Here is a 23,745-nt window from a genome sequence, read left to right on the forward strand (position 1 = left end):
TGTTAAAAGCAAATACGTCATTTTGAGGACTAAAGTGCACCTGACTTCAGCTATGGTGTTTTCAATTGCCTCATATGCATGTGAAACCTGGACAATGAATAAGGCAGAAGAATTGATGCCTTTCAATTACGGTATTGTCAAAGAATACTGAATATACCATGGACTGCCAGAAGAACCAACAAGCCTGTCTTGGAAGAACTACAGCCAGCATGCTCCTTGGAAGCAAGAATGGCGAGACTTTGTCTCATATAATTTGAACATGTTATCAAGGAGGCACCAGTCCCAGGAGAAGGACATCATGCTTGGTAAAATAGTGTCAGCGAAAAAGAGGAAGACCCTTAACGAGATGGACTGACACAGTGGCTGCAACAACGGGCTCAAGCATAACAGTGGTTGTGAGAATGGTGCAGGACCAAGCAGTGCTTTGTTATGTTGAACATGGGGGTCCCTACCAGTGGGAACCGATTGGGCGCCTAACAACAACATGGTCATGTATTTTTATCCAGCCTGTTCAGATGCAGATTCAAAGTGGTCAGTTTTACCAGACTATGATGAAGAGAGCTAGAGCTGGCAATGAAGTGATTTAATGGAATTTAAGCAGAGTAAGAACAAAACATCAAGGCAGGGACAGTGAAAATGTGAAGGAACAATGGACTGTAGCTGGAATGGAGGGACCGCTGGATTTGGTGTCTTAGAGGGAATGAGCTGGAAAAAATACATCAGAATAGGACGAATGAAATGGTGAATGACAGAGAAAGGTTTCCGTTTCTGGTAATACAAGGTTAGGGGTGCTTAACAAAGGTTATCACTAAACAAAAAACCTTTTCTCTTTAAAATTAGCAGTTTTCTCATTATTGAGCATCTACTCAGCCCTAGATATGGTGTGTAAACCCACATCTTCTAAACATCCACTATAGATCCTTCTGCGTTGACAGCCAAGAGCGAGATCAGGGGTGGAACAAAAGGCGAACTCCTTTACGCGCGCCAGTGAGCAGCGCTTAGGTAACCGTAACATCAAACAGCAGATTGCAGCTTCAATGTTTAACATGTTATTGAGTTTCATTCTACACGAATACAGTGTCTTGAAAAAATTTCAACAGAAAAAAGGTTCCGTTGTTCGTCACTGCCTCTCCTTCCACCCCAGGTGTCTCCGAAGGGTAAAGAAAGGGAGATCAGGCCGACATTTACAGAAGACACCCTGTGGAGGGTAGACCAATGCCATCCAGTGGATTCTGACTCACAGCGACCCTACAGGACAGAGAAGAACTAAGCTATAGGGTTTCCAAGGCTGTAAGAAGCAGGCTGCTACATCTTTCTCCCGCTGAGCAGCTGGTGGGTTCGAACCAACACATTTCCCTCAGCCCAGCTCTTAACCAGTGCACCACCAGGGCTTCGGAACGGAGGAGGAAGTGAAAGCAAACTTGGGATACGGAGGCGACGCCCACCGGCCCGCCCTCAGCCGACCTCGCTCCTCCTGGCAGCCTCAGCCCCAAAGCCCGCGTCCGCATTTTTAAAAAGGCCACAAGCCCGGCCCCGCCCCCGGTTCTAAGGCCGCTAGGGAAAGAGCAACACTCCGGAGGCACCCTAGCCCGCCACTCGAAGGCTGTCGCAGACCGACTCGACTTCCTTCCCTTTATTCTGCTGACGCCCGCCCTGCCCATCCTCATTCTCTCGCCCACTCTGTGGCAGCCTTGCAATGGAGGAGGGTCCGGCCTGCCTTTCTCCTCTCCGTGCTTCTTCACTTGCTCACGACTCCGCTCACCTCGTCCCCGGAAGTGACGACTGCCGCACGGCCTTGTCCGTATCCCGTCGGGCCTCGCGGCTGCGGCGGGAAGATGGCGGCGGCGGGAGCCATGGAACGGAGCTTTTTGGAGCTAAGCGGAGCCGAGCGCGAAAGGCCGAGGCATTTTCGGGAATTCACGGTCTGCGGCGTTGGTACGGAAGCGACCAGGGAGGCCGCGATCTTCTTCTCTGGCTCCTTCCATGGGGCCCCTGGTATCTTTCCCGTGCCCCAGTTCATTCTTCCGAGTCTGTATGCCTCCGGGCCCTGGATCAGAGCTTCCCCGGTGTCCGGCTTTTTGCTCTTGTCATCCTCTTCTTTCTGCATGCTTGTCTTACCCTTTGCTTCCTCAGCGACCTCAGCCCCTGTCATCCCCAGAGAACCACGTGTGCAGGCTGACCGCGCTCCTTTTGCAGGGACTGTGAATGCTGTGGCCGGAGCGGTGAAATACAGTGAGAGCGCGGGAGGCTTCTACTATGTGGAAAGTGCTAAATTATTCTCCGTCACCAGAAACAGGTTCATTCATTGGTGAGTGCCGTGTTCGCCAAACCCCCCTGGAAGGTAGGGTTGTTCGGTGTCTGGATTTTTGTGGCTATTTCCAAAGTGTCATTTTCCGGAATGATAATCGACAGGTAGGAAAGGAAAAAGCCGGTTTTCAATTCATGTCTGAAGCATGGGAAAATTAAGGAGACAGAGAGTTCTAGGAGAGATACAGTCCAGGCAGCACTAAAAGCAGAGGGAATGTAGCTTAGGGAATAAAGCCCCCAAAGACCAGGTTTTAGACATGAACCCGTTATGTTTTATAGTACTTTATACCTTCCTTCATTCTGTAAATATTTGTTGAACTTCAACATGTTAGGCATTATGGTAGATACAAGGATAAAATGGTGAGCAAAAAACAAAACAAACCTGCATTTATACTGTCATATGCATGATCTCATTTAATACTTGAAACGACTGTGAGTTAGATATTGCCTTGTCCGTATTGTAGATAAAGACACTAAGTGCATATAACTGTAATGGATTTATTTACTCCCTGATTAAGTCATTCGTTTAATAGTTATCTGTTGGGCTTTTAATCAGTGCAGGTACTGTGCTAGGCGCTAGAGTTGTAGTAGGGAAAGAACATATATAGACCTAGCTTTCATGAGGCAGTTTTGTGGAAGAAAAGAGACATTAACCTAATGACCACTATTATAGGCATATAAATACAAAATTTTGTACCTGCCCCGGAGGAAAAGTACGGGGGCTGTAAGAGGTCAGTGGGAGGACCTAATTTAGATTGGGCTGGGAAGGCCTTTGAGAAAGTCACAGCTAAGCTGTGATCTGAAGGATGGAAGGTTAGTGAGGCATTGGAGAAGGCAAGCCGTCCATCAAGAAGGATCAACATATGCAAAGGCCATGAAGTAGAAAGAACTTGAGAGGTTTGAGGAACTGACCAAAAGCCTGTGTGGCTTGACTACAGTGGGTATAGGAGTAAGTGGTGGGAGAGATGCTGAGGCAGAACTCAGTCAGACCACAAATGATCCTCCTCAAGCCATTTTAAGAATTTTGGATTTTTATCCACAATATATTGAGCAGTCACTGACAGGTTTTTAAAGAGTCACTAACATGATCAAAATGGCATTTTTAAAAGATGAAGTCTAATGTGTGAAAATGGACTTGGGTTGGGTAGGGGTAATAGAAAAGAACAATTTGCTTTTGTAATGGACTAAGTAAGAGATGCTGGTGGCTTGTGTTGTGGGAGTGGCTAAGAAAAGAGAAATAGATGTATGTGTTTGAGATATGTGTGGAAGGTAGATTTGCTAGGTCTTGGTCATAGATTGAATATTGGGGGAAGGGAAGAGCAAGGACAAATCCCAGGTTTCTGATGTGACTAACCAGATACTGCGGGGCGGGGGGTGTTCTTGCCATTTACTGAGATACAGAAGATGAGTTTTGGAGAGAGAGCAATACTTTGGTATGTACCAAATTTGAAGTGCTTGTGCAACAGCCCCATGGAAATGACAAGTACATGTTGGGATTTACGGAGCGGAGGCTCAGAAGAGAGATTCACGTTTTAGATATAATGTGTTAGAAATACAAGTTTCATTTATTTAAGAAATATTTTTGAGTGTCTACTATGTTCCAAAAAATGTTTAGGACTGGGAATATAGCAAAATTCCCACTCTCGTTGAGAGGTAGGCAATAAATAACAACAACAAAACAAGTAGAATAGAGGAAAGCAGGTGAAAGGGAAAGGAAATGCCTACAGGAGTTACCATTTTATATAGGGTGGTTGGGTAGGACCCAGTGATAACCTGGCATTTGAGCAGAGGAAATGAGAATATCTGGGAGGAGAGCATTTCAGGTAGAGCCTTCCAGGAAAGGACAAAAAGTGCAAAGAACCCTGAGACAGGAGCTTCTTGTTGTGTTCAAAGAATGACGAGGGACCAGGAGTCTGCAGCTGAGTGAACAAAGAATAGAATGATAAGAGAGAAGTAGCCAAGGGCCGGATCAGGGCTTTGTCGGTTACCTCAAGGCTTTGGCTTTTCCTTTGAGTGAGATGGGAAGAAGCCATTGGAGGGTTTTCAGTGGAGGAATGATGTGTGTTTTTAAAGGATCATTGTGACTGCTGTGTTGAGAGTAGAGCATAATAGGGGGAGGGTGGAAGCAGAGACCAATTAGGAGGCTGCTGCCACAATCCAGACAAAATGATTGTGGCTTCAACCAAGCGGTAGTAGTCGAAGCAGTGAGAAATGATCAGATTGTGGATAATGTTTTGAAGGGGAATTTGTTAAGTTTACTAATGGATCACCTGTAGGCAGGGACTGATTACCCTGTATGCAAGGTACACGAACAGGCTTAATTGTGCTTACTTATTGACTGGTAGTGCACAATTTCACCTGGTTTTCACATCAGAGATGTGGTGAAACTCAGGTGAAATTATGTACTCCCGATTAGTAAGTAAGCACAATTAAGCTGGAGCATTCCTTGCTTACTGTAAGCCGGTGCCTACTGTGCTTAGTGGATAATCCTTCCCTGAACGTAGGGTATACAGAAAGAGAAGTTTCAAGGGTAGCCCCAAGATTTTTGGCTTGAGCAACTGGAAGTTATGGAAATGCTGTTAATAGAGATCAGAAAGCATGCATGTGAAGCTGCGTGTTTTTGTTTCTTTGTTGGATTTGGTAGGTCTAGGACTTCTTAGACAGGTTTAGTTTGAGATGCCTTTTACATGTCTAAGTGGAGGTTCTGTGGCACTAGTCCAGAATTCCCTGAGAGGTTAGGCTGAAGATAGATTTTGGGAATCATTGGCATTAGATGACATTTAAAGCTGTTATAGTGAATGAGTGTTAATCTGTGCTTCTCAGCCTCAGAACTATTGGCATTTTGGGCTAGATATGACTCAAAGGCAACTAACAACAACAATTCTTTGTTGTGAGGGCTGGCCGGTGCCTTGTACGATGTCGAACAGCATCCCTGGCCTCTACCCACTACGTATCAATAGCACCGTCCCCATCCCAGTTGTGACAACTGAAAATGTCTCCAGGTATTGCCAAATGTCCTTGAGGTTGGGGAGGGAAAAATTGCCCCCAATTGAGAACCACTTGTGTATATGAAGGAAGAGAAGAAGACTGAGCCTGAGGTCACTCCACCATTTAGGAAGGTGAGGAACCAGCGAAGGAGATGGAGAAGGAATAGCTGGGGAGGTGAGAGGTGAACCAAAAAAAGTGATGTTCCGGAGGCAAAGGGAATAGTTCAAGAAGGAGAAGACTAGGAGTATATAAAAAAAAAAAAAATTTTTTTTTTTTTATATAGCAAGGTGTATATAAGTTTTTGTATGAGAGACTGACTTGGTTTGTAAACTTTCAATTAAAACCCAAAAAACCAAACCCAGGGCCGTCGAGTTGATCCCGACTCATAGCGACCCTATAGGACAGAGTAGAACTGCCCCATAGAGTTCCCAAGGAGCGCCTGATGGATTCGAACTGCCGACCCTTGGGTTAGCAGCCGTAGCACTTAACCACTACACCACCAGGGTTTCAATTAAAGCACAATTAAAAGCAGAAAGAAAGAGTGAAAAACTGTCAAGTGTTGCATATAAGTCAGGTAAGATGAGAACTGAAAATTGACCTTTGCATCATGGAGATCATTGGTGACCTTGTCAAGAACTGCCCCAGCAGACTGGGTAGACGACAGCCTGTGTGGAGTGGGCATCAGACAGAAGAGGAGGAGAGGAACTGTGAGTATAGAACTCTTTCAAGGGGCACTGCCGAAAGGGAAGCAGAGAAATCAAATGGTAGCTGGAGGGTAATGGGGAGTGTAGAGGAACCGGATGTTTATATGCAGGTGGGAGTGATCTAGAAGATGCAGTCGAGGGCAGCCACTGGGGGAGAGGAGTTCAAGAACCCAAGAAATGGGGTATTAGAAAAGCATCTACAGGAATATTGAAATCGTTAAGAATAATGGCAGAATGCTCTGGGAGAGAATGGCAGTGAGCCAGGAGCTAAGGTCTTCAAGGAATGAAAGGGATGTGTAGATAAACGCAGTCAGCAAGGGTAGCAGGTAGTATCTGATGGCATGAGCCCCAGAGCTGAGTGGCTTGGACAGGGAAGGCTGCACAGTGGTCTGGAAGTGGAAATGGGGAGCAAGCAGGTCATCCGAACCCTACTGTGAGGCCCCACTATAAAGTGTGTGGAAGAGAAAGCGGCCACCATTAGAGAGGGCTGCAGGAGACAGTGTCCTCAGGGAAGATCCAGAACCCAGCTTTACCCAGAAGGCAGGAGAGTGAAGGGAGTGTTGAAAGAAGAGGCTGAGGATACAAAACATTGTGCTGATGACATAGCATGAGTTTGCTGTGAGAAGGAGTCCATTTCAGCAATCTGGGGAAAATGTGACTATAGCAGAGATAGGGAAGCTTCCTTTGACAGCCATTAGGTGTCATCTGGTGCTGCTGAGAAGGCAGTAAGGATAAGGCTGCAGTAGTCCAAGAAGGGGCGGCCTGCTTAATTTCAGAGGTGGAAGGGAAGGAACAGTGAAGGAAGAGGAGAACATCAGATTGGACAGTCCACAGTGCTGAGTGAAGGACATAGACAAGTAAATACATGCCAGTGGTTTTATAAGATAACATACTGGTAAGTGAAAAATAAGAAACTTCTTACTTAGGGTAAGGTAACATTCAGATTCTGTGACAGGTAAAAACTAGGCACAGGGGATGGCAGTTGTTAAGAGTTTTAATCTGAATTCAAACGGAGGACTTAGTGGCCTTAGGCAAAGTGCTTTGTTTCCTACAGGAGATGTGTTGCAACTTGAGTTTGAATACAGGTTTTTGGGTTTGTTTTGTTTTTTTCAAACTTCGTATGCATTTTCTTAAAAAGCATTTATTGAATGCTACCCCTGTCCCCGATGCTTTGCTGGATCTGAGAATGTCACAGTGCATAAGACAGAGCTTACAGTCATTTATTAATAAATGAGCCCCTTCTGAGAAGTAAAGTGGAGGTCAGAATAGTTATCACTATAGAAACTAACCATATATTCAACATAGAGTTATTTATATATTTTAAAAATATTTTTTTAGTAAGGCATACTGTCCTTCGAAACATATATTCAAGAGCAAAAATCATAAAATTGTTATTCATTTGTGCTATTCCAGGTTAAGAAGGTTAGAGGAGGAAAATACCCACATTTATTGAGGTTAGTTTTGTTCGGCTCTGTAGTAGTATATGTGGTGTGTATTTTCTTTACAAACCAAAACCCACTGCCGTCGAGTCAATTCTGACTCATAGCGACCCTATAGGACAGAGTAGAACTGCCCCGTAGAGTTTCCAAGGAGCGCCTGGCGGATTCAGACTGCCGACCTCTTGGTTAGCAGTCGTAGCACTTAACCACTAAGCCACCAGGGTTTCTATTTTCATTATAGCAGAGTTTATTGCCTTGACTGTTGATCCCGATAAATGGGCTATCAGGTTTGGAAATGCCTGTGTTTAGCAGGGACTCGTATATAATAAGACTTTACTTTTATGTTATGCTGTGTTTTGTAAATCTGCGTAATGTGATTTGGAATGTAAAAGTTGGTCTGAATTCATTTATCGAAGTTTTTCAAATTGGGAGAGTTCACTGGAAATTATTCTGCCATATTTTAATGTAACTGCGAATGAGGAAAAAAATGCATATTTTCTAAACGCATGTCTCTTTTTTAACAGGAAAGCCTCAGGAGATACATTGGAGCTGATGGAGGAGTCACTGGACGTAAATCTGTTGAATAATGCAGTTCACCTCAAATTCCAAAATTGTAGCGTCTTACCCGGAGGGGTGCATGTCTCTGAGACTCAGAATCATGTGATAATCTTGATAGTAACCAATCAGACAGTGCACAGGCTCCTTTTACCACACCCTTCCCGGATGTATAGGAGTGTAAGTTGGTTATTTCCCAAATTACTCTGGCTGTCACAGACTCAGTGTGACAGCAATACCCTTTGGAATAGAAGGATGTTTGGACTCCTTGTTACCCCTCACCAACCATACTCAGATGGTTAATCAAACGCAGATTTTAAGCTGAAGAAAATAACGTTTGTTAAAAGGAATAGCTCTATGGTTTTTACTTTCAAAGCTTTTGTATCAATTGAGAGGAACCTAGCAAAACTTGGGTTATTTTGAGTTAATAGGTGTTTCTTTTTACTTCACAGGAGTTGGTAACTGAAAGTCAGATGCAGTCAATATTCACCGACATTGGGAAGGTTGATTTCAGGGATCCTTGTAACTATCAGTTAATTCCAGCTGTACCTGGACTGTCCCCTCATTCTACCGCCTCAGCAGCCTGGCTTAGCAGTGATGGCGAGGCTCTGTTTGCCCTACCGTCTGCTTCTGGGGGAATCTTTGTTCTTAAACTACCTGCTCATGACATACCTGGTAAGAGCTGGAACTGCACATGGATTTAACTTTAATCAGATAATGCTGGTGTGAAAACAGACCTTAGAGGTCCAGCTACATCATCCAGTGCAGAAATTGCTTCTGCATTACCCCTGGAATGGTCAAGTGTTATGGCTTGCCTAGTGAGTCCCTAATGCTTTTTTTTTTTTGAAGGATGAGATTTTATAGAGTTGATGAGGGCAGTAAAACATATCGGAGTGAGGGAAAACAGATTAATGTAAGGGAGCCTATTCTAAGTCCTGCAATAGAGGTGAGTTGACTAGCTGTCTGTCCTCAGATTGAGGTACTGTATTTAAAATAATCAAAACAAGGAAGTTCAGCTGCTGATACTCTACTCCAAATTACTATTTCTTGCCTGTGTTATTCCATTAGCTTCCTAAGTATCTCCCCAGGCCTGCCTTTACCTCTCTTCAGAAACTTCTCAGCCACGGCAATACATTTAAAACATAAGTTTGATCATGTTTACTACTGAAAATCCTCCAGTTACTTCTCAACTTCTCATCTCGCTCAGAGTAAAACCAAGGTCCTTACATTGACATGCAGTGCCCCTCTGCTGCCTCTCTAAGCCCATCTTCTAACTCTCCCTGTCTGTACCAGCCACATGGCCTGGCAGTTCCTTGAACTTGCCAGGTACACCCCTACTTCAGGGCCTTAGCCTGGGGTAGTCTTTGCCCAGCTACCTGCTTGGCTTGCTCTCTCAGTTTCCTTTGTCTTTATTCAGTGCCATCTGCTCAGTGAGGCCTGACCACCTTTTTCAAGATTGTAACCCCTGTTCTCCCTGTCACCACCTGCATTCTCTATGCCCCCTCCCCCTCAGTTTTATTTTTCTCTACTTATTACCATATTACTTAAATTATTGGAGCCCTGCTGGTACAGTGAGGAAGAGCTTAACTGCTAACCAAAAGGTCGGTGGTTCAGATCCACCAGCCGTTCTTGGAAACCCTATGAGGCAGTTCTACTGTGTCCTATAGGGTTGCTATGAGTCAGAATTGACTCAGCAGCAGTGGGTTTGGTTTTTTTGGTTTTCTGCTTCCCCTCTCCCCAACAGTGCAATGTCAGTTCCATGAAGACAGGAGCTTTTTTCTTTTTTTTCTTCACTGCTATGTCTACATTGCCTGGCATGTGAAAGGTACCCAGTTGTTCTTTTGGAAAGAAAGAAGTAATTCTATTGAGGGTTAATGTGAGTTACTGTCTTTAAATGGCAAAAATTTCCCCTAGCAGTATAAAAGTACATTTTTATATTGATCCAGTAATGATTCAAAATGTTTTTAGATGCGCTATATAGAGGAAAGATACATCCTAAAATTTTGTTAGTATAGAAATGTAGAAGCCTGTCACTTTTGAAGACTTTGTCTATGGTTGCATCATCCTTGCCTTTGGGTTTCTCTGAGGTGATCAGGAGGTGCCTTGGGTATCGTTGACTTGTTTTCTAATCTTGTAGGGATGGTGTCAGTTGTGGAACTGAAACAGAGTTCAGTAATGCAACGATTACTTATAGGCTGGATGCCAACAGCTATCAGGTGAGTGGGGTCTAGCAGGTAAATTGAAGGGCCCGAGAATTTAACCCTTTTGCACTGGTCAGCTCCTATTAATGGCTCCAGTCTCACTGCACGGCAGATAAACAATATCCTGGAAAGGAGAGGCACCTACATAACACATTTCACCTGAAGAAAGCCAAATCCCAGGGTCTGCTTCATCTGTGATTGGATACCTTGACAGCAGAAATTTTGGCTTGTTCTTTATATTGTCACAATGTCCAGTTTAGTCCTCTGCCTGGACTCACCAAATCCAATTTTGTGTGAAATTTTTAAAAGTAGGGTGTTTTTAATGGTTAGAATAAAATTTAATGGTTAGAATAAAATGATCCAAAAGAGAGCAGTATTCCACTGTTATGTAGAACCTTTTAAAATTTATTATAGTAATTGTTCATAAATCAAATAAAATGTAGTTCTCTTAGACCAACATACAAACTCTTGCCCCTTCTCTTGATAGTGCATTTATAATTTTATTACATCTCTTGAATGCAAATTCTAATGATCAGATTATTTTGCAACAGTAAAATTCTAAAACTTTCGGCTTTATGTTTTTAGGGGTGACCAGGGGCCTTCAGATCGACCCCTCAGTCTTGCTGTTCATTGTGTTGAGCATGATGCCTTCATCTTTGCTCTGTGTCAGGATCATAAACTACGAATGTGGTCTTTTAAGGTAAGTGCTACATTTAGAGTGCCCGTAAGTTAAAATAGGATTGTGAATTGTGAGAAAATCAAAACGAATCTTGCTGCATCTCCGAAAGATTATCAGATCAGTAGGTTTGGAAATTATAGGTCTTTTTCAGGTTCAGATGGTTTCATTTAGCATTACTTTTCATACGTTCCCTCCTTAGCTTTTTGTTTTTTTTATTTTGAAAATCACAAAACCTACAGGAAAGTTGCAAGAGTAGTACAGTGAGTACGGCTTCACTCAAGAGGAACAAACGTGTTTTTAAAATGCAGGTTGGTGAAATTGTTCTCAAGATTCTTCACAGACAAAACAGCTCATGATTTTTATCTTTCGGACTGAAGAGCTATCTTTCCTCTTGCCTGTAAAAAAAAAATACCTTCTGTAGGTCCTCCACAGATAAACTCTGAAGTATGCTGGATAGGATAGCTGTGCATCCTTAATAAGGGGAGGGAGTCCGTTTTTCTAACCTGTATTTCCTTTGATGCCACTTATTAACTCTTATCTTGGGCAGGACCAGATGTGCCTGATGGTGGCCGACATGCTGGAGTACGTCCCTGTGAATAAAGACCTGCGGCTCACCGCTGGGACTGGACACAAATTACGGCTTGCTTACTCCCCTTCCTTGGGACTCTACCTGGGGGTGTACATGCATGCTCCAAAACACGGACAGGTAGGAAACAAATAAGACATGTGTGAAGTTCCTCTGTATATGCTTTCATGGGGAAGTAGCTATAGACTCATTGAGTCTATTTAAGCTTTTCATACCAGCCTGGATGTTTCACATGATAAGTTGTTTCCAAGGTGATGATGGCGGGTTTTGTGCTAATATATGAATTAGAGAATCTTGAAGGAGAGCCAGGATGGAAGGGAGTAGAGAGTCTAAAGGAATGTAAAAGAAAAATTAATACTTAAAGCACAATGAAAAATTATTAAAAAAAGAAAAATTAACCGAAACTAAACAATGAAGAGCAAGATTGGACATCTGGGTAAAAAATGGTTACTGAAAGGAATGTAGGTTTTATAGATGTTGCGGGAAGGTAATTTTTAGAAATAATTTTGCTCATCACCCAGACACCTGCTGTTGTATGTGTATGAGGTGTCAGAACGTAATATAATGGTATAATCCTATAATAAAGAGCCACTCACTGGGCATTGTGTGTTGGGCACTGTGCCAGGCACTTTATGTCCATTAATAATAGCAAACACTTGGCATGTGCTTACTGTGAGCTGACGCACTTCTGTTACCATAAAACATTCCTCTAAGATAGAGTTTGTCCCCTTGGCTCTGCTTGAGCTCTCATTCCCCAGGCTCGGCTGCTGCCCCACATGGATGGCCTCCTCACCCTATTGCGTTTCCACCCTGTGCCAGGCTTTCCCTGCGTGTGGAAGCCCTCTCACCCTGTTCATGCTCTGACACCCCAGTGCCAGACCACCCCCCAATGTGGATACTCTCCCTACCTCCTTGGGCTCTTGATTTCTCACACCAGGTCATCCCACCCTGTGCATGGCTGTCCTGATCACCTGCTTGTCAGAGTCGTCATGCTGGGACACCCTGCACAGACGTTCCATTCAGTCTGCTCAGACTCTGAAACTCTCCACACTAGGTCATTCAATAGTGCTTCCTTGTCAACAGTTTATTCTCTAAGGATAGGGTTATTGTCACTATTAGTTGGTAGTGAATTTTCTTTATCAAAAAAGTTACTTAAAAAATACATCAAATGATAGAGTTTGAAACTTTTTATTCTCACGATGGAGTTAATACTAAGCATGAATCATAGGGTTTTATTCTTAAAGATTTAGTGACTGATGGTTGTATCAGGGCCTCAAACTGGTTCATTCTGGCTTGACCCCCTGCTGAAAATTTCCCTTTCTGCCCCAGATAAAGAAATACCTGGGAATCTTGTTAAAATGTAGATTCTCATTCAGTATATCTGGGACAGAAGTGCCAATCCTCAGCAGGGGCTCCAGCCATTCAAAGCCCTGGTTTGTATTGTGTATATATTTTATCTTTGGAACGGTGTTAAGAAATATGAACTTAAAAATGTAAAAATTGGTTTCTGAATGCTAATAGTCTTTGCTTAGAAAAGTAGCACGTTGATTATTTCCAGTAATAAATTGTAATCTTGCGTTTTAAACAGTTCTGCATTTTCCAGCTGGTGAGCACTGAAAATAACCGCTATAGTCTAGATCACATTTCCTCACTGTTCACTTCTCAGGTAAGATTATCATCCTTTGCATGTCCGACAAGTACAAGAACCAAGTACCGGCTAGCCCCACTGTGTGGTAATGAGATTGAAGTCTTAACCTGCAATATTTTGTGAAGTAGGCAAACAGAATTTCATTTGGATTATACCAGTATCATGTGTTGCCATCTTTTGTTTGTGTGCATTTTACCTCTTCCCCACCATGCAAATTTAAGTCACCATAAAATACATTTGGCTCTTCGTGTCCATGGGTTTTGCACCCACAGATTCAACTGACTGCATTTGGAAAATATTTGGGCAGGAAAATAAAAATCTTAGATTTTTTGAAATGTGGCATGTCGCTTGCCAAAGTGGGCCTTGCCGGCTATTCACATAGCATTTACATTTTATTGGTGTCACAAGTAATCTAGAGATGATTTAAAGTATATGGGAGAATGTGCATAGATTATATGCAGGAAGTGCTTAACTGCTAACCAAAAGGTCGACAGTTCGAAACCACCAGCAGCCCCAAGGGGGAAAAATGTGGCAGTCTGCTTCTGTAAAGATTTACAGCCTTGGAAACCCTGTGGTGCTGCTGAGTCCGAATCGACTCAACAGCAGTGGGTTGGTTTTGGTTTTACACCATTTTACATAAGGCATTTGAGCATCTTCGGATTTTGGTATCTTTGAGAGTTCTGGAACCAATTCCCTGTGGATACTGAGGGATGACTGTACTACCTTTTCTTATTTTTAATCTTTTTTTTCACGTTTCCTCCTAGGAGACACTGATTGACTTTGCCTTAACCTCAACGGATATCTGGGCCCTATGGCATGATGCTGAGAACCAGACAGTTGTGAAATACATCAACTTTGAACAGTATGGGTTACTTACCTCTGTCATCCCCTTCACCCCAAACACTTTCATACCAAGAAGACAGGAGAGCTCATTATGTAGAACCGAAGTTAAAGGTTGTGTGTTTGAAGGATTCGACCCTGGGTTTGACCTATTTTTACTATTTTCTGAAGCACCTTCTCTTGCATTTTGTATTATTTTTATCTTTTGGTTCCAGGACAAAATGAGGATTCTTAAAGTTAGAATGAGATAAAGGATATATCATGTTTTGTTGTGTTGTTCAGTGCCATCAAGTTGTTTCTGACTCACAGCAACCATACGTACAACAGAACAAAACACTGCCTGGTCCTGCATCATCCTCACAATTATTGCTATGTTTGAGCCCATTGTTGTCAGTCCGTCTTGTTGAGGGTCTTCCTCTTTTTTGTTGACTCTCTACCAAGCACAATGTTCTTCTCCAGGGACTGGTCCCTGCAGAAAACAGGTCCAAAGAACATGAGACGAAGTCTTGCCATCCTCACTTCTAAGGAGCATTCTGGCAGCACTTCTTCCAAGACAGATTTGTTTATTCTTCTGACAGTCCATGGTATATTCCATATTCTTCTGAAACACCAAAATTCAAAGATGTCAGTTCTTCTTTGGTCTTCCAGTTTTCACATGCGTATGAGGTGATTAAAAATACCATGGCTTGGGTCAGGCACACCTTAGTCCTCAAAGTGCTATCTTTGCTTTTTAACACTTTAAAGAGGTCTTTTGCAGCAGATTTGCCCAAATGCACTATGTCATTTGATTTCTTGACTGCTGCTTCCATATTTGGGGGGAGGGATATAAAAATGTTTCTAATCTGGGAGCTTGCTTTTAAGTGAATTTCATTGCTGACACCACAATTTCTGGAAAAACTGCAGCCCCTTTGGGTTCTCAGTTTTCTCATCCTTAAGATGAAAAATAGAATGGACAAGCACAGTGCTTCTCAAACTTTTTTTTGAAACAAGAAACCCTTTTTAAAGAAAGATGCAATTTTTATAGAATTATATACATTGTAATTCTATAATTGTGATATATAAAATGAAAGTAATATGACTATAAAATTATAACTGTTTAAGTGTTGATAATCTATAGTGTTAAAAACTCTTGGTATCTAATATTCTTAATTACATGCTGTTAAAAATTTTTAATAGTTAAAAATACCTTTTAAAGACTATTTTGAATCAAATACTTGTGTAACCCCTGAGATACCTGGCGAGGATTCACCGGAACACAGCTTGATGACCACTGAACTAATTGAACTTCAGAGAGTTCCCCAAGACCCTAAATTCTAGGATACATTTCTAGGAATGATTACCCTCAGATTGACCCTAAGCTACACCTCAGAAAATACTTCTTCTAGGTGGCATTTGAACACAGTGGTAAAAACACACAGGCTCACAGTTTGAATCCTGGTTCTGCAACTTAACTGTGAGATACCTAAAGCCTCAATTTCCACATCTTGCAAAATGAGGCTAACGTTACGTACCTTTTTGGATTTTAAATCCTGAGGTAGGTATGAATAATGTCTAGAAGTCCACTTAGCATAATGTCTAGCAAATAGTAAATGCAGAATAAAAGTTAGCTACTTGTAGATTTGGGTTTAGAGTTTTAATTTCAGGAAGATGCTGGTAAGAGCACTTGTATAAAACCAGACTGCTAAGAATAAGTGTTGTTTTTATTCACTGGTTTTACATGGACTGATAGGCTTTTTTTCTCTGTAGCAACGTTGCAGGTCAGTGGAACCCAGTTTTCATGCAGCCTCTGCCAGAGGAAGAGGTCATCATCAGAGATGATCAAGACCCCAGAGTAAGCAGTGCAAAGTGGAGTCATGTCTTTTTGTAATCTACCCTGGTCATTAGTTTGAGAAGAACCACTTGTACTAGTCAGAACTCTTTTAGCTGCAGGTGACAGAAACCCACTTTAAACTGGCTTGAGCTAAAAAGGAGAGTATATTGGCCTGTGCAGCTGAGAAACTCAGTGTTACCTGGCTTCAGGTATGGCTGGGACAGGCTTTTAGGGCTTGATCTGTCCTTCCTTTCTCTTCTGCTTTTTTCCTTGTTGAGTTTATTCTCAGGTGGGCTCCCTGCCTGAGTGACCTTGATTTCTCTGAACCCTGCAATCCCCCAGGAAAGAGAATGCTCCTTGTCCTAAGTCCTAGATTTGTCACTTACTGGCCTAGCTTGAGTGCTGTGCCAGTTCCTGGCACAGTGACTCTGAACATAAGGAATAGGGTGTCTGGCCTGCATGGGACACATGTCCATTCTGGGCCTTGCTGTTGCAGTTTGCAGGAGGTGGTGAAATCAGCTGAGTGTGAGTGGTGGAGGAATGATTCCCCAAGGAAAGATAAGAGGTTTGCTAGTAAAAGGAGGAGAAATGGGTTCTGGAGAGATACAAACGGTAGGTGTCCACTACACCAGCCATGTTGGTGGATGCACATAAACCAGAAATTAGATAATTTCGGATAGAGGTATATGCTATGAAGAAAATAATTTTTAAAAGTAATGCAATAGAGAGCAAAACTGACCGACCTTCCCCATATTTCTCGGACACCCTCAGGATAAATGGGAGAAAAAGCTTTGAGTGGATGCCTTAGTGTTAAAACAAGACTAAAGATTATGCGCTGTGGATCTGAAACAATGACTCTTTGCAGGATTGGAAACTCCACTTTAATTATCTGGAATTGAATATTACTAAATTTTTAATCCCAAGAGTTTATTGGTGGTGGTTATTGATTGTTACAGTTAACAGCTATTGGCAGCTGACGTTTATCTGAAAGCCAGAATCATATGCTAATTATTAAAACCCTTGCTTTTCTCCTTCATTTTGGTCATTTTATCATTTAACCATGACCTCAGTTTAGAAGGAAGGAAATTTGAATGAAGGTCAGTCATGTTTGCTACTTATTAGTCAAAATGATTAGGTAACGTGAGATTTTCCATTTCATTTTCTCCACGTCACCATTTGTGAGAGATTATCGCAATTTTTTTTTAAAGTGTAATACCTGTTATTAGTTCCTTTTATTGTGTGAGTTGTAAATGAGTTCTTTTGTGGGCAGTGTAGGAACCAGCTTAGTGTAGTTGTTCTCTTACCAATGTATATTGTCTTTGTAACGAATAAGCTAGATTCTCCTTCTCCATTTAAGATTGGCATTTGACAAGCCTTATTTTCTACTAGAACCCAGTGAAGATTTCCATGAGAAGCACATCTTTTTCAGTATAGTCCTTTCGGTTTACTCAAAGACATTGCGGTCTTTACTTTCAGTCTGAAAATATAACTATGCAGCTACTTGTTATTGCTCAAATGTGGAAGGGCAAAATTTCCATGCTCCTGGTGGAAACTCAGACTTTGGTGTTAATGTGTTGAATTCTTCCTTCCTGTGTTTCCAAATTTTATCTTTTTGAGAATGATACTAATTTTCATTTTAATGTTCTAACAGGAGGTGTATTTGCAGAGTCTTTTTACGCCAGGACGATTCATAAATGCAGCTCTATGTAAAGCCTTACAGGTCAGCAGAAAATACTCAAGGTTTATTTAAGACTATTTGATATTTTATTACTATATTGTATGATTAGCATTTACTATGGTTTTTTTGTTATGCATATACTAAACACTGAACATATTTTGGCAGTATGAATGCATGTGCTTGTAAATACTGTATGTAAAATTTTTACGAAATGTTTTTTCCATCAAGTAGGACTTCTGGCGGGGAAGAGGGGACACGTGGCCAAGAACTAACAAAGCATGCTGATAGTGAAAAAGAGAAACTGTCTACCTTATAAAAAGACACCATACTACATTACATATGATTTCTGTGCTTGAAAGAAGTTTATACTGTTTCCTTGGTTAGTTTTTGGTAGTATTCTGTTTTTACCTTTTATGTTAGTACAATGAGAGTATTACTTAGTCCAAGAAAACCCTAAGCTTCAGTCATATGGTTTAAGGAATGCTTTCATTACTTTATAAAAAAAAAAAACTTCTTTAAAGTTACATACCAAAAAAACCAAACCCAGTCCCACCAAGTCGATTCCGACTCATAGCGACTATATAGGACAGAGTAGAACTGCCCCATAGAGTTTCCAAGGAGTGCCTAGTGGATTCAAACTGCCGACCCTTGGGCTAGCAGCCATAGCACTTAACCACTACTCCACCAGGGTTTCCTTAAAGTCACATAGCTGTCTTAAATAGCCACTTAGCTTCATGGATTTAAAATAGAATCGTTCATAGAATTGAAAGATACTTGAGGATCTCCTAGCCTAATCGCTCACGCAAATTCCTTATGAGGCTTCTGTGACAGTTATTCAGCCCCTAAGTGTCTCTGCCTCCAGCAACAGGCTTCTCATTAGCTCCTGTGTGAGTTGTCGTTCCTGTACTATGTCATTTAACAGTTCTTTCCAGTACCGAATTGATCCTAACCTCTGCCCTTTTGGCGGTTTCTTTGGGAGCCTTATAGATCATGTCTCTCTTCCGTTAAAGCAACCCTTCAGATATTTCAAGAGTCTTTCCATGTAGGCTTTTCTCCAGGCTAAATACACGAGTTCCTTAACTTTCAGGTAATGTGGTTTCCAGATCCTTGACTTTTCTTCTGGGTATGTTCCTGAGTATCTGCCTGTTGCATGTTTTCTCTTTTCTCTCTCTAAAAGCTTCAGATCACTTTCTTTCATCTCTTCAGCCAGTTCTCCTTTGTTAATATTAATTAAAAAAAAATCAAACTCGTTGCTGTTGAGTTGATTCCAACTCATAGTGACCCTATGGGACAGCAGAACTGCCCCATAGGGTTTCCAAGAAGTGCCTGGTGGATTCAAACTGCTGACCTTTTGGTTAGCAGCCCCAGCTCTTAACCAGTGCACCACCAGGGCTTCAGTAGTAATTAAGTGTATGATAATATTTCTTGTCATATCTCTCACACACTGAGTTATTAAATAATCAGTAAAGCATTTGTCGAATGCTTTCTGTTGAGAAATTCCCTGCAGAATGATCCACCCCCATCACTGCTCTAGCTTACACCTTTGTGCCAATCTAGTTGTTGGTTGCCGTCAAGTCACTTCCGACTCTTGTGACCCTGTGTACAACAGAATGAAATACTGCCCGGTCCTTGTGCCATCCTCACAATTGTTGTTAATGCCTGAGCCCGTTGTTGCAGCCACTGTGACAGTCCATCTCTTTGAGGATCTTCCTCTTTCTTGCTGACCCTCTACTTTACCAAATATGATGTCCTTCTCCAGGGACTGGTCCCTCCTGATAACACATCCAAAGTATGTGACATGCTTCTAAGGAGTGTTCTGGCTGTACTTCTTCCAAGACAGACTTGTTCATTTTTCTGGCAGTCCATGGTATATTCAGTATTCTTCTGTAACACCATAATTCAAAGATGTCAGTTCTTCAGTCTTCCATATTCATTGCCCAGCTTTCATATGCATATGAGGAGATTGAAAACACCATGGTTTTGGTCAGCCACACTAGTCCTCTAAGTGACTTCTTTGCTTTTCTACACTTTAAAGAGGTCTTTTGCAACAGATTTGCCCAATGCAGTGCATCGTTTGATTTCTTGACTGCTGCTTCCATGGGTGTTGACTGTGGATCCAAGTAAGACGAGATCCTTGACAACTTCAGTATTTTCTCCAGTTAACATGATGTTGTTTATTGGTCCAGTTGTGAGGGTTTTGTTTTCTTTATGATGAGCTGTAGTCCATACTGAAGGTGCCAATCTGAGAATGTATGTATTTGGCATAACATTACGTCTTCCTTCCCATTGAGCAATAGCAGTTCTGCTTCATTTTGTCTTTTGTAATGATCCAAATGTACCTATTATATTTCTGTCAGATTATAGGTTTCTGTAGCTTATTCTGAAAACCCTGGTGGCGTGGTGGTTAAGTGCCATGGCTGCTAACCAAAAGGTCAGCAGTTCAGATCTACCAGGCGATCCTTGGAAACTCTATGGGGCAATTCTGCTCTGTTCTATAGGGTCACTGTGAGTCACAATTGACTCGACAGCAATGGGTTTGGTTTTTCTTTTTTTATAGCTCATTCTGATCTGTAGAAACTGTTCCAAATTGCTATTCACTTACCGAAATTATTTGCATTGTTGGGGTAAATATGTATTCTGGGAATGTCCGATCTCTGTAGTAGAGTTTTATAGTGCCTCAGTGCCTTCTCAGGTATTTCCATTTTGGTTATCATGTAATACTCTAAAATGACTCTTTTAATTTTAGATTTTCTGCCGAGGAACTGAGAGAAATTTGGATCTCTCCTGGAGTGAACTAAAGAAAGAAGTTACTTTAGCTGTTGAAAGTGAGGTGAGGCATGGGTAGAAAAATGGTGATAAATTTCTTGATATAGGGCAGAGTAGTGCTGAGAGACTGTTTGGATTGTTCACTTTGTTAGTAGGAAGTATAAATGTTTAAACCTTTTAATTAAAAAGTAGATCTACGTTGGTGTAGTCTGTGACATGTAATGCGTAAAGGAATATTCATTTGGCTGTATGTAGCTTAGTAACATTGAAACCTGTGAGAGCTGGAACTTACCAGGACTGCCTTGTCTTTCCAGGTTTTGGAAGTTTTCCGCCTTTGACGGGGTGCAGTCTTATGACTTTTCTGTCGCTTGTCTTAGTGGAAACTATTTGCGTTTTCCTTCTCTGACAGGTTTCCATCTTACACATGTTCCAGCTCTCATAGATTATACTGTAATATTGGACAGTCATGTTCTTTGGGGAGAAAAATCACCAATGGTATCAAGAGTTTAGTTTCTTTTTTCTTTCCTTTGTTTTTTTGCCAGCTCCAAGGAAATGTGACAGAGTATGAATTCTCTCAGGAGGAGTTCCGAAATTTACAGCAGGAATTCTGGTGCAAGTTCTATGCCTGTTGTCTTCAGTATCAAGAAGCCCTCTCTCGTCCTCTTGCCTTACTTTTGAATCCACACACAAACATGGTGTGCCTGCTAAAAAAGGTAAGGAAGCTGAAGCACACAGAACTTGTTTAGTCAGTTCAGTGGATCCTTCAGAATGTTAGTCTGTAATATGTTGTAGTTAGCCTCTAGGGCCTTCTATTTTGTTTTTTTTTCTAAAATTGTAGTTGATTTATAGTTAGATAGTGTTTGATTTGCATTTTACTTTATTTGTTTACTTCTTAACAGAAGTAACATCAGGTGTAAGGTAAGACATATAAAAATAGCACAAAGAACTTCTGCATACCCTGCACCCAGATTCACCATTGGCTAACGTTTTACATTTGCTCTCCCTTCCTCTATATATATGTTTTTCTTCCTAATCATTGGAGAGTTGTAGACATCATGCCACCATTACCCTTAAATATCTCAGCATGCATCTATCATAAGATATATATCTTAATGTTTAAGAGCATAACCACAGCACAATTTAAAAATCAGGCAGTTTATACTGATAAAATATTATACAGAAACCCTGGTGGCGTAGTGGTTAAGTGCTACAGCTACTAACCAAAAGGTCAGCAGTTCAAATCAACCAGGTGCTCCTTGGAAACTGTGGGGCTGTTCTGCTCTGTCCTGTAGGGTGACTATGAGTTGGAATCCACTCGACGGCAGCAGGTTTGGTTTTTTAATTCAGATTTTGCCATGTGCCCAAAATCTTTCTTCCTGCTCTAGGACCCAATCCAAGATCGTGTATGTATCTCATTGTCATGTTTCTTTAGCTTTATCCCAAATTGTTGTCAGCCTTTCTTTGTCTTTCATGACATCATAATTTTTTGAAGACTACAGATCGGTTTTGTAGATTATCCCTTGATTTGGGTTTGTCTGATGTTTTCTCATGATGAGGTTCCTATCTCTAATTGTTTCATGCCTTTAAAAATCAACTAGAAAAAATGTGACTGGCACTTTTGTATTTCCAGGGATACCTGTCTTTCCTTGTGCCCTCTTCCTTAGTGGATCATTTGTATCTCCTGCCTGATGAGAACCTTTTGACAGAGGATGAAACAACCATATCTGATGGTAATAGTAATTTTTATATCACATTTAATTTCCTACCTACGTAAACCCTTTGCTTTGTTTCAAGTGGATGCAAAAAACATTGATTGCCGGTCACAGTTATTCTAAAGCATGGATGAAAGGGTAAGGGGACAGGGAAACCAGATTACTGGAAATGAAACATCCAGAATGGAATTAATGAGAATATTCACACATTATGAAAAATGTAACCAATGTCAATGAACAATTTGTATACTAATTGTTAAATGTGAACTTGATTTGCTGTATAAGCCTCTAACCAAAAATGTAATAAAGTACTATTGAGAAAAAAAAAAAAAAGATTGCCACTCTGACCTTTTCTGGTCAGTTTACCACATTGTTGATATATTTCAAGGAAAGCCAAAGAGGCCTAAGCATTTCCAAGACCACAGATAGATACTCTGGCATTTAATTATTAAGAATTTATTCTAGTGAAGTATTCATCAGTAGATCTTCATTGCCTTGCAACCTGAATGTTAACTTTCTCTTACTCAGATGTGGATGTTGCTCGGGATGTCATATGCCTTATAAAATGCCTTCGGCTGATTGGAGAGTCAATAACTATGGATATGTCAGTTATGATGGAAATGAGTTGTTACAACCTACAGTCTCCAGAAAAGGCAGCAGAACAGATTCTGGAAGATTTGATCACTATTGATGTGTAAGGAGAATTTAGGGTAAAGTGCATTTCCAAATGGCAATTCAGCAATTTTTAGTGCCAAACTCGTGTTGTTAATGTATATTCAGTTATGTGCCAAGCAGTGGCTTCAAGTGAGTTGTCAGGGTGCTAGGTAGATGTTGCAACTTTTAAACAGAAAATCTAGCATATGACTTCAAGTCTGGAAACAGGCTTGGAAAACTGTTAACTGAGCTAAAAATTGTAAAAAGTAATAGTGTTTTTCTCACATTTGTTTTATCTGTCATATCTGAAAAATTGAGGGGGAATTTGCTACATGTGATAAAAGTATCATGTATGCCCCGTGAGTGTTTATCTCAGCTTTTAAAGATATAGTTCCTTTATCATATGGTCGGTTTTCCTATTTCATAGAGCACCTAGCTTACCGGACACATACAGCCTGTCTTATGTGTTCTCAGTTGTAAAAGAAGTTTTCTAATTGTACTTACAGAGAAAATGTGATGGAGGATATTTGTAGTAAACTGCAAGAGATTAGGAACCCAATCCATGCCATTGGACTTCTCATACGGGAAATGGACTATGAGACAGAAGTAGAAATGGAAAAAGGATTCAGTCCAGGTAAATGACAAAACAGCAAATGGGCCTCTTTGATTTAGAGTCAACAGTGATACATTTAACTCTTTTTTTTGCTTTTTTTAAATTACAGCTCAGCCTTTGAATATTCGCATGAACCTTTCCCAGCTCTATGGTAGTGGCACAGCTGCGCACATCGTGTGCAGAGGTGTGTGTAAAATTGCCAGTACTCGCTTCCTCATCTGCCGAGACCTTTTGATCTTACAGCAGCTGTTAATGAGGCTAGGAGATACAGTAAGTACTGCTTGAAGAAAACTTACAAAATCTAAAACCTGGTATAGACCTAAAGACACACTGCAGAATGTCAGCTCTCTGAGCACAGAGACTTTGGTCTTTGCTCACTGCTCTGTCCCCCATGCTTGGCCTTTAGTACTGCTCTATAAATATTTGTTAAATTAAGAATGAGTGAGCTTTGCAACCTAAAATTACAGAGTAAGAACATATAGGAAGCAGATTGTTTTACTATTTACCTTTGCATATAGAGTGGTAGAAAGTTTCCCAGATTGGTTCCCTAAAGTTTGGTATTAAT

The 23,745-nt window shown here is 41.2% G+C and overlaps 1 protein-coding gene across 2 annotated transcripts in view; it reads left to right on the forward strand.

Moving 5' to 3' along the window:
- Positions 1-1,547: 1,547 nt before the first annotated feature.
- The window catches only part of NUP160 (nucleoporin 160), a 49,713-nt gene continuing 27,515 nt past the window's right edge, over positions 1,548-23,745 (forward strand). The window contains exons 1-17 of one of the 2 annotated variants that reach the window (XM_010592056.3): positions 1,548-1,935; positions 2,197-2,308; positions 7,963-8,173; positions 8,446-8,668; positions 10,131-10,209; positions 10,780-10,894; positions 11,421-11,579; positions 13,048-13,125; positions 13,872-13,969; positions 15,694-15,778; positions 17,409-17,477; positions 20,182-20,265; positions 20,744-20,914; positions 21,832-21,931; positions 22,442-22,607; positions 23,074-23,201; positions 23,290-23,450. In XM_010592056.3, the coding sequence (XP_010590358.1) occupies positions 1,836-1,935; positions 2,197-2,308; positions 7,963-8,173; positions 8,446-8,668; positions 10,131-10,209; positions 10,780-10,894; positions 11,421-11,579; positions 13,048-13,125; positions 13,872-13,969; positions 15,694-15,778; positions 17,409-17,477; positions 20,182-20,265; positions 20,744-20,914; positions 21,832-21,931; positions 22,442-22,607; positions 23,074-23,201; positions 23,290-23,450 (2,139 nt within the window). In that variant the 5' untranslated portion in view covers positions 1,548-1,835. Of the gene's footprint in view, positions 1,936-2,196; positions 2,309-7,412; positions 7,454-7,962; positions 8,174-8,445; positions 8,669-10,130; positions 10,210-10,779; positions 10,895-11,420; positions 11,580-13,047; positions 13,126-13,871; positions 13,970-15,693; positions 15,779-17,408; positions 17,478-20,181; positions 20,266-20,743; positions 20,915-21,831; positions 21,932-22,441; positions 22,608-23,073; positions 23,202-23,289; positions 23,451-23,745 lie in introns of those variants that run through there. The other variant, XM_064288127.1, reaches the window with a different exon arrangement.

The sequence above is a fragment of the Loxodonta africana genome, chromosome 7 (genome assembly GCF_030014295.1).
Source record: "Loxodonta africana isolate mLoxAfr1 chromosome 7, mLoxAfr1.hap2, whole genome shotgun sequence".
NCBI lineage: Eukaryota > Metazoa > Chordata > Mammalia > Proboscidea > Elephantidae > Loxodonta > Loxodonta africana.